Here is a 9,726-nt window from a genome sequence, read left to right as displayed (position 1 = left end):
ATTTGGGGATAGTATCTGTGGGGCACCAGAGTGGGGAATTCTCCCGCCCCCCCTTCCGGAAGGTTGCCATTCAGATGAAATTGCATTATCTCTTCCCCGGAGAAGGCAGCTGCCTCCATCTTATCTCTTCCCAAGCAATTCACCGCACAGATTTCTTTCCTTTGCAATTTTACCCAAAGTGTTGATGCACATGTGGTGGTGTGTGTGTGTGTGAGTGATTCTGTCCCAGGAATTGTACCCTGCCGGATTGTTTGATTTGCAAGTTAAACCATGTACAGTTGCCGCTCCCCAACCTTGATCCATCCAGACTGTGGCTTAGGGCTTCCTATCCGTAGAGGCAGGGCGCATGCAAATAGAATTTGGAGCGGAAAACAACCCGGGCTGGGTTAATGAGGAGGCAACATCAGCGGTGACCCCTCTCCGCTACTCATATACATAAAGTTCATCTGCACAAATCACTTTTTTTTAAGTCTGTGGAAAGGCTGAGGTCTCATGTTACATCTCGTGAAATGTCGGTATTCTTGCGAGAGATCCTGTAAGATTTCAGACTGCCACTTGTGATTACTTGATGTTTTGTGAGATTTGGGGCTAATTTTTTTTTTTAACACTTACCTTGCGAGCACTCTGCCCTTGGAGCTGTGGCATCTGGAAAGATGGCTGCCCCCCGCGGTCAAATTATCTCCCTCTATATGACACTGTATAGGCTTGTGTAATCTTACACTGTATCCAGCAGCAGAAAAGGAATTTTTTGTTTTTGTTTTTTCACAAAACCGAATATAGGTACAAGCAATGCCTTCCTCACGTGCTGCTCCCGTTACTTCACGTTCTCATGAGGACTTGACCATACTTTCAGAAATACTTGCGGGAGGTGGGCGGCAATTAAATTTGAATAATTAGTAAATAAATACATACATACATAAATACTGAAAGTTTAAATCCTGGGGGATGGCCACTCTGACCGGCGAGCGCTGCCTCCACCAGTCATCAGTTGGAGTCCTCATATTAGGGTTTATTTTAAGCCACCTTTCTGACTATAAGCAAGACCCTTCCTTGTATGAATCGTACATTGTTAGAAAAGGGGAAGCCTCCTCGATCTCCTTGTTCCCTGCTCTGGAATATTGTTCCAGTATCCAGGTTGGCAGTTCTTTATTCCCTTTCCCCCTTTTAAAAAAATTTTGTAATGCTCTTGTTTTGGGGACCCTGCTCTCCCCAGTTTTCTGGCTTTGCTTTGAATGTTGTGATTATGCTTTGTTTTGCATCTCATTTGGGCTCTTGGTATTTCATTTTCTGAGCTTTAATAAAAATAATAAAATCTTTCAAATGCAGAATTACTCTGCCCCGGCCATCTTGCCCTCGGTGTCGTCTTCACCATCCAGACTTGCTTCTTTATAATTGGTAGTTTCCAGGACGTATGAATCATCCATAAAGGAAGTCACTTTGGAAGGGGGCTAACGACAAGAAAGCAAGACCCCTTCACTCGTTTTGCCTTCTTTATTTCTCTGTGAAAGAAAAAAAATAAAGGAAAAGGAAGAAAGTACGCAGACGTTCAGAGCTCACAGACTATTCAGCTAGTGCTCAAACGGTTGTATCATGCTGTGCCATTGATGGATATATGTTTAAGTTGGTTTACCTAACTTTAAAGAGAAAAACCTTATGCAAAGCAGCATGTGCAGACCAAATTTCTAAACAGTGCTCCAGGCAAGGTTGCCAACAACAGACTGCTTGTCCACACGTGGAAAGAATCAGTGTCCTAGAAATTATGGACTGGAAGGGGCTTTCGAGATCATCCAGACCGACCCCCTGCCCAGTACAGGAATCTACCACTACAGCACCCTGGCAGTTGGTTATACAGCCCATTTAAATGCCTTCAGTGAAGGTAAAACCGCTACCAAAACAAGTCAGTCTCTTCCATTGTTGACAGCTCGTAATGATACAGAAATTCTTTCCAATATAGAATCCTAGAATCTTAAGAGTTACAAGGGATCGTAGAGATCATCCAGACCAGGGTTTCTCAGCCAGGGTTCCGTGGCACCCCAGGGTTCCATGAGAGGTCCCTAGGGGTTCCCTGGGAGATCACTATTTATGTAAAAAATTGTTTCAAATTCGGGCAACTTCACCTTAAAGAGGTAAGTTTCATTCTTTATTTTCAGTTAAAGAACACTGTTCATGCACGTATGCAGGCCTACCCATGAAACGAATATAATTTTGTAACTTCTGGCCTCTATTTGAGCCTGAATGTGCAGGGGTTCTCCGAGGCCTGAAAAATATTTCAAGGCTTCCTCCAGGGTCAAAAGGTTGAGAAAGGCTGCTCGAGACCAACCCCTTTCCAGTGCAGGAATCTGTCTGTACAGCAAGTTCTTCACAACCCTGTGTAATTGTTGAAAAGGAATGTCCTTCTGCTGTTGTACCATCAAGCTTTTTGCAGTCATAACAGTAGTCACTATCCATTTCTTTTGTCGTCTTTTCACACTTGTGGTATATACTTTGGTCGTTCTTTAGGTCATTCTATTTTGGACAAAAAGGTGTTGGCTGCATTTTAGATCCACTGATCGTTTAGTACTGGAGTGCTCAACTTTTTTCAGCCTCAGCCTCTACGTGGGATGTTGAGGGATGAATTCCCAAATGTGCTTTTTATTTCCTATATTCCATTTTTAAACATTCGTTTCCCCCAACACACAGATCTTTCCCAGCTTCATTCCAGCTTTAGTTGCTCCCTGCCCAGTCCATGTGATGCAGCTGATGCAGACCACTGCTTTTAAAACTTGGCAACTTTAAATGTGTGGGCTTCAGCTCCCAGAATTCCCCAGCCAGCCTAGGGAATTCTGGGAGTTGAAGTCCGCACATCTTAAAGTAACCAAGTTTGAGAAACACTGGTGTAGAGGAACCATGCAGGAGAAACCCTCCGGTAGCCAAGCAGAAAACATTGGAACTTTTCCAAGCTGCTTTATTATAACTTCCCTTCCTCACCTTATTTCCACATTTAACCCATATTTTGCTGGAATTTATGCAAGTTCATCATACTCCTGGCATGCTTATTAATGGAATAACATTCCCCCAATACTCCCCAGTTTAGTCTACTGTCTAGAGGTTAGTTAGGCACCAGATTGCAAGCTGTCAAGCTTATAATGAGACAGCACGCTGATTCTCCCTATGGACTTGGGGAATTCCATTATTGAAAGGTTTCCCCCCAATCATTTCAGATCAGGGAAAGCATAGGGAGCCTTTGGCCCATGGCCCAAATCTGGCACTAAAGATTTCCCCATTTGTCCCTCTAGGGCACAGGTTCAGCCCCCTCCTACAAATCCTGCCTCTCCCTGGTCCAATTCTCTGCAACATCTGAAGGTTCACAAGCTGCAGTTCAGGCTCCTGGCCTTTCAAAACGCCACAGGGAGCTGTGATGTCCCTGGAAGGGATGGAGCTGGATTTTTTGGCCCTTTGGTGGGGATGAGAGGATGGGGATAGGAGTGGAAGGCTTCTGAGTGGATATCAATTGAAGCGAGTATTTGTAGCTCAGGGCTGAACTGTGGAGCCCTTGGTGCTCTCTGAGCCTTGTGGTTTTCTTGCAGATGTTTCATGGCCAGACTAGGCAGCATCTTCAGTGTGAACAGGGAGTGGGCCTTGCTCTCCGTTTATATACCGTGGCTTGCCCTGCCTGTGTTGGTGGGGGTGTTGCTCTCTCCTTGGGAGTTCACTGATGTATGGCAGTGTTATCCCTTTCATAGCCTGTGTTGGTTGTGCAGTAGTGGGTTGAGTGGTCAGGCACTTTGAACTGGGAAACTGAGAGCATCCTAAACCAAGCCAAATCCAAAAACGGGAGAGAATTCCTGGAAGCCTGGCACCCAGACAAAGCAGCCATCAACAGGCACATAGAGGTAAACAGCATTTACATTCCATTCAGAAGAGACATTAGAAAAGCCAAAAGACCAGAACACCTCCTCGCCAGCAATCACCACCCAGATATGCAAAGATTAACACCAGGAGCAACACCAGATGAGCCATCAAACAGCACAATACACCCTAATCAAGGAACTATTAACTCAGGCGATCAACCAAGTAGCAGACAACAGCCTAATCAAGGAACTCCAAGGAGAGAACAACACCCCCACCAACACAGGCAGGGCAAGCCACGGTGTATAAACTGAGAGCAAGGCCCGCTCCCTCTTCGCACTGAAGATGTTGCCTAGTCTGGCCATAAAACGTCTGCAAGAAAACCACAAGGCTCAGAGTGGATATCCCTCCCATCCTCAAAGCTTTCAAAAATCTCCCTGGAATGGCACCACCAAAATCCAGCATTTTGCTGCCAAAACACAGCGGCAGAATCTAGAATTGATGGAGGCCACCAATTGGGAATTTGGCACCTACACGTTGCCTGCAAATGATTGATCCCTGAGTTATAGCCATGGATAGATCTGGTGCAGCCACTTCAGATCTCAGAAAGGGATTCTGGGGGCTAGGGTTTGGTGAGGGGTTGATATCAATTACTCCTGGTAAGCTACCTGGCTATCTAATGGGCAGGAAGAATAACCTTGAGGAACAGCAGGAAAAGCCGCTACCAAGACAACAGTCAGATAAAAGAAACCCGAATCTGGGCCAGAACTGTAACCCAAGAAAGCATCTCAGATGAGCCCCTCCCTAGTTCTCACAAAGAGAGAGGGAGGGAGGGGGAAGTGCATTCAGACTTGCAAGGTTCTGTTACAACAGCTTTATAATAAATGTAGTATTAGCCTGCATGACTTTGGTTTCCTAGAGTGGTCTACCTCGAAGGGTGACATCAGATGAACAAACGAGTGGAGACCTTTCAAGGAACCTTGGGCACCATGATGCAGATGTTCCTCCACAAACACACCAATACTTGGGACTTAAATGCTTTACTGTGTAAATGCCTTAAATGGCAATTGTTTCTTCATACATGTAATGGGCAGAAGAAATAACTTTGAGGAACAGGAAGAAGAGCCGCAACCAAGACAACAGACAGATAAAAGAAATCCAAGTCCAGGCCAGAACTGTAGCCTGAGAAAGTCTCTCAGACAAGACCCACCCTAGTTCTCATGAAGATAAAGGGAGGGAGTAGGGAAGGTCACTCAGACTTGCAAGATTCTGTTACTGTAACCAAATAATAAAAATAAAATAGTATTAGCCTGCATGACTTTGGTTTCCTAGTCTGGTCTCCCTCAAGGGGCTGACGGGCTCATAGTTGGACAAAAGATCCCAACTCTAGGCTTAGAGACATATTCCATATTTCAAACCCCTCCAACTAAAGCATTCTTGCTTCTTCTACATGATCTTTGAAACCCTAAAAGACCAGAACCCTCAAAGGACATTCTGCCCATCAAGTTCGGCATTTAGAAAAATTCAGATGGATGTTTCCCCATCTTTGTGGGTTCTCTGATGTTTACGCAGGATCGAACTTCGGCTGAAACTCTTCCCGCACTCGGAGCAGTGATACGGCCTCTCCCCCGTGTGACTCCTCTGATGTGAGATCAGGTGATCACTCCGATGGAAGCCCTTTCCGCACTCGGAGCATTTGTATATTCTCTCCTCGGTGTGGATTCTCTGGTGTAAAGTCAAGTGTGGGCTCTGGCTGAAACACTTCCCACATTCGAGACACCGATAGGGTTTTTCTCCCGTGTGGATCCGCCGATGCAAAGTCAAGTGGGTGCTCTGATTGAAGCATTTCCCGCACTCGGTGCACTGATATGGCTTCTCTCCCGTGTGGATCCTCTGATGGGAAGTGAGGTGGGTGCTTTGGCTGAAGCTCTGCCCGCACTCCTGGCATTTGTATGGCCTCTCACCCGTGTGGATCGCGCGGTGTATAGTCAGCTTCCGGCTGTGACTGAAGCTCTTGCCACACTCCAGACAGGTGAAAGGTTTCTCCCCGGTGTGAGTGATCTTGTGCAAGATAAAATAGGTGCTCTGGCTGAAACTTTTCCCACACTCCAGGCATTTGTAGCGCCTCTCTCCAGTGTGCATCCTTTGATGCTGGGAAAGGTGCCCGCTCTGCCTGAAGCCCTTGCCACACTCGCGGCATTGATAGGGCCGTCTCTCTGTGTGGATCCTCTGGTGCACTTTGAGCCGGGATTTGGAACAAAAACTTTTCCCGCAGGTATGGCATTCATTCTCTCTCTTCTCCTTTGCTATTTGTTGCTCGGCCGGGATGACCTGGCCATCCCCTTCACTGGCGATGGATACATCCTTCTGCTTTTCAGTCACAGCCATTTTCCTTTCCCATTGTCCATCTGAGTCATCTGGAACCCCTGGGGGAGCTCCCACCTCTTTGCGCTTGAGGTCTGCAGAGATCCCACCTGCTTCCATTTCATTTTCTCTCCCCCACAGTCCTCCTGCTGCGGCGGGATGGAAAGAGAGAACACCCAATTAATCATTCAAGCCAAGGGTAGGTGTTAGGTGACTATTCTGAACCACTAGGCACATCTGGAGCTTGGAAAATATGTGGTGGGCACTCTCATACAATGGCTGCCTTGGGGAGGCTTGCCCATTCCTAAAATGGCTGCCATGGGGAGGCTTGCCCATTCCAACAACGGCTGCCAATGTGGCCATTCCACTCACAAAGCACCTATTCGCTAAAATGCAATTCAGCAACATCTGGAGGAATGCAGGTTACCTACCTCTGTGCTAAACCGGTTTGCTTAACCATGGTTTACTGGGTAAACATAAAACTGTCCAGTTTCACACAGTCCATTATGCCACAAAGCCTGGTTTACAAACCAGTGTGTTCCATTACCAAGCTAAACCAAAATGTTTTTATTTTGAATTTTTAAAATGTGTTTGTCCAAAACCTACTAAACTTTACAGGTGAATAAGACATTATGGCTTACTGCATTGCATAAGCTAGCTAAATAAGGCAGAGCATTGGAATGAGCCTTAATTAATAAATTAAGGCTAATTAACCTATTTAACACCCAATACAATGCTGGATTTGCAAAGCAGGATGCCACTAAAACAGTATTTCCTAACCTCGGCAACTTTAAGATGTGTGGACTTCAACTCCCAGAATTCCCCAGCCAGCTTGCATGTGGACCTCAACTCCCCATGCATGGCTGGGGAATTCTGGGAGTTGAAGTCACATGTTTTAAAATTGCCAAGGTTGAGAAACACTGGTCTAGAAGGTTTAAAATTACCTCTGGGTTGGGGGCAGGATCCCTCCAAATGCCAGTTGCATGGGAATAACAGCAGAGGAGAGGAAAAACCCTGTCGCCTTCTTGAGAACAGCCCAGAGGCATCTTGTGAGCCACTGTGAGAAAGAAAAAGTTGGACTAAGATGGGCCTGATCCAGCAGTGAGGATCTCTTCTTATACTCTTCAAATGTGATGGAACATGGACCAGGCTTCTTAAATATTGCCAGCAGGGGAGAGACCAGCTCCACAAAAAGACTCACTGTCCCTGCCAAACAGGAAGTTCCTCCAAATCTTTCCCTGCAATTTCTACTCGCTGGACCTCATCCGGCCCTCTAGGCCGACTGGATGGCCCCCACCGCAAATGACTTTGGTTTTAATGCCCTTTGATTTTAAAGCCAGTACATTCAATGGGACTGGTGTGGGGGTGCGGATTACAGTCTAAAGCAGTGTTTCTCAACTTTAGCAACTTTAAGATGAGTGGACTTTAAGAAAGGCTGGCTGGGGAATTCTGGGTGTTGAACTCCACCAATCTTCAAGGTGCTGAGGTTGAGAAACACTGGTCAAAACTGTTGGAAGTCCTGGCAAATCCAGCATGCCTCATTTGCATGTGAATTAGCATGTAAATTGAGTTGTCCCACATTGCAACACTGAGGAAGCTGTTCGTTGCCACTCCCACTTCCTCTTTCCCCTTCTTCCACCCAGGGAGAAGCAAGCATGCTGCTCTGCTCTCCATTCATCAGGGCCATGTGCTCGGGTCTTGATGAAGGATTCTGCCCCTTTCTTCCACACAGCTCTTGGCAGCTGTAGGGCTGAGACTTTAGGGCAAACTAAGTATTTAGAAAGAAAAGAAGAACAAAGCAACTTCATCTTTTCCACCAAGATGGATGTAACAGAAGCAACAATAAAGTCAGTAAGAATTCTTTTACTTATCTTAACCTAATCTGTCCAAACGTGTGATTCTTTATGCTTGGGAGGGCTGAACGTATAAGATCAATAACCTGTGTTTCTCTGGGATGCTCATTGAAGCTATCTAAGATAATACTCTTTTTCTGTGCCAGCTTCTCAGCTGTGTTATAAGCTCTGCTCCATTTCAGTGGTTCTAGCAGGCCACTAAATTGGCTTCAGAAACCATCTAACTGGCACTGAGATGCCTACGGCACCCGCCCAGCTCTACAGCCCCTGAACACATCACCTCCTCCTTCAGCATGATGGCTGCTTAAAAATGTCAAGGCTGCTAGCCCTGGTTCCTGTCATCTCTCTGGGCCAAGCATCCCCAGTTTTTTCAACTCTGCATCCTAGGATTTCTTCCTAGGTCTCTCAGCAGCCTGGTAGAACAGGGCTGCCAGATTTAGGATGCAGATCTCTGGGTGACCACAAGGGGGCAGCAAAAGAGGGTTTTTCTGGATTTCTTTGCTGGTCTGTAGGCTGGAGCCTTGCAGCCCCAGATCCGCAGCCTCCCTCAGACACACTCTCTCATCTCCAACCTTCCCCAGCCGCTGCTCCAGAACAAAAGCATTTTGCTGTTGAATCTTCTTTTACTAAAATCTGGAGAGAGTTCCCGGCTGCAGCCTGGGGCAAAAGCCCTACCCTTTTATGAATGTCCTTCTTCTGCCACCCAAGAGTTCTTCTCGAATGGGGCTGCTGCCTACTGCTGAACGCGGATCTAAATTTTGCAGAGCAACGTCGGCACACACCTCTCCAGAAAGCCCCCTTGGAATTGCCTTCAGCTCTCCTTCCCCCAAATCTGCAGCCCCCCAAAATTCCCCGACCTACCTCCCCCTCCATGAAAAGGAGGCGCAGGAAGTGACTTCACTGATGGGTAGACCCCCCTCCCCTTTTTTTACAGCTTCTCTAGGGAGCCAGACTTGCAGGATTTAACCCTTACTTCCAATTTCCAGAGGAAGAGATAAAGAAAAAATAAAAAAGACCCCTGCAGTTAAAATCTGGAAGAGACACTGGAGTCTGCACACCATTCAGTGTTTTCCCTGTTTTTTTTTCTTTTCTGCACTTTTTAAAAAAAAAAAATTCTTTCCTTTTTTCTTTTGCATTGGTTTTTAGCTTTTTAATTGTAACTTTAAATAAAATTACTATAAAAACACTGCAAGATGGGCTTTGCAGTGTAACATCCTGAGTTAAAACAACTTTTGCTTCTGGTTCTTTTCGGGTTTATTAAAGACCTCCCAAATAATAGGCGTGTCAAGTTCAAGGGCTGACAATGTGCCCCCCCCCCCGAAAGAACCCACTTTGTCATGTTCTTACAGCTCAAGATATTTTATGGATTAATGCCACAGCAACACAACTTATTCCACGTAAGAAGCTTACGAAGGGGTCTGATAAGATGAGTCACTACTTAGGAGTGTCTGTGGTGGGGTCTGAAAAGTCAAGATGGCAGTCACAGCCATGCAGTTGAAGACTCACCCCTTTTTTACCCCGCCCCGCCCCTGCTGACACCCTCGTGGCTACTGGTTTCAGCACAGGTCACAACGTGAGCTGGGCGGCTATATAAATTTAATGAATATGTGGGGATTAATCCTCTGCCCTCCCAAAGGATGTTCAGGAGAGAAAGTTAACACATAAAGCAAAAGAAAGCTTT

The 9,726-nt window shown here is 46.1% G+C and overlaps 1 protein-coding gene across 1 annotated transcript; it reads right to left on the bottom strand.

Annotated features, from left to right (window-relative positions):
* Positions 1-5,147: 5,147 nt before the first annotated feature.
* Positions 5,148-7,237, bottom strand: LOC134492145 (zinc finger protein 239-like). Its single transcript, XM_063296316.1, has 2 exons — positions 7,137-7,237; positions 5,148-6,341 (listed from the first exon to the last, which is right to left on the bottom strand). Exon 2 carries the CDS (start codon positions 6,310-6,312, stop codon positions 5,353-5,355), a length of 960 nt encoding a protein of 319 aa, XP_063152386.1. The 5' UTR covers positions 6,313-6,341; positions 7,137-7,237; the 3' UTR covers positions 5,148-5,352.
* Positions 7,238-9,726: the final 2,489 nt, after the last annotated feature.

Source organism: Candoia aspera, chromosome 2 (genome assembly GCF_035149785.1).
Source record: "Candoia aspera isolate rCanAsp1 chromosome 2, rCanAsp1.hap2, whole genome shotgun sequence".
In the NCBI taxonomy this organism is placed as follows: Eukaryota; Metazoa; Chordata; class Lepidosauria; order Squamata; family Boidae; genus Candoia; species Candoia aspera.
The sequence above is the reverse complement of the archived record's forward strand: the minus strand, read 5'-3'. Positions and strand labels throughout refer to the sequence as shown.

Excerpts from the sequence above, each read along its gene's own strand:
- LOC134492145 (XM_063296316.1), bottom strand. The coding sequence starts at position 6,312 with ATGGAAGCAGGTGGGATCTCTGCAGACCTCAAGCGCAAAGAGGTGGGA.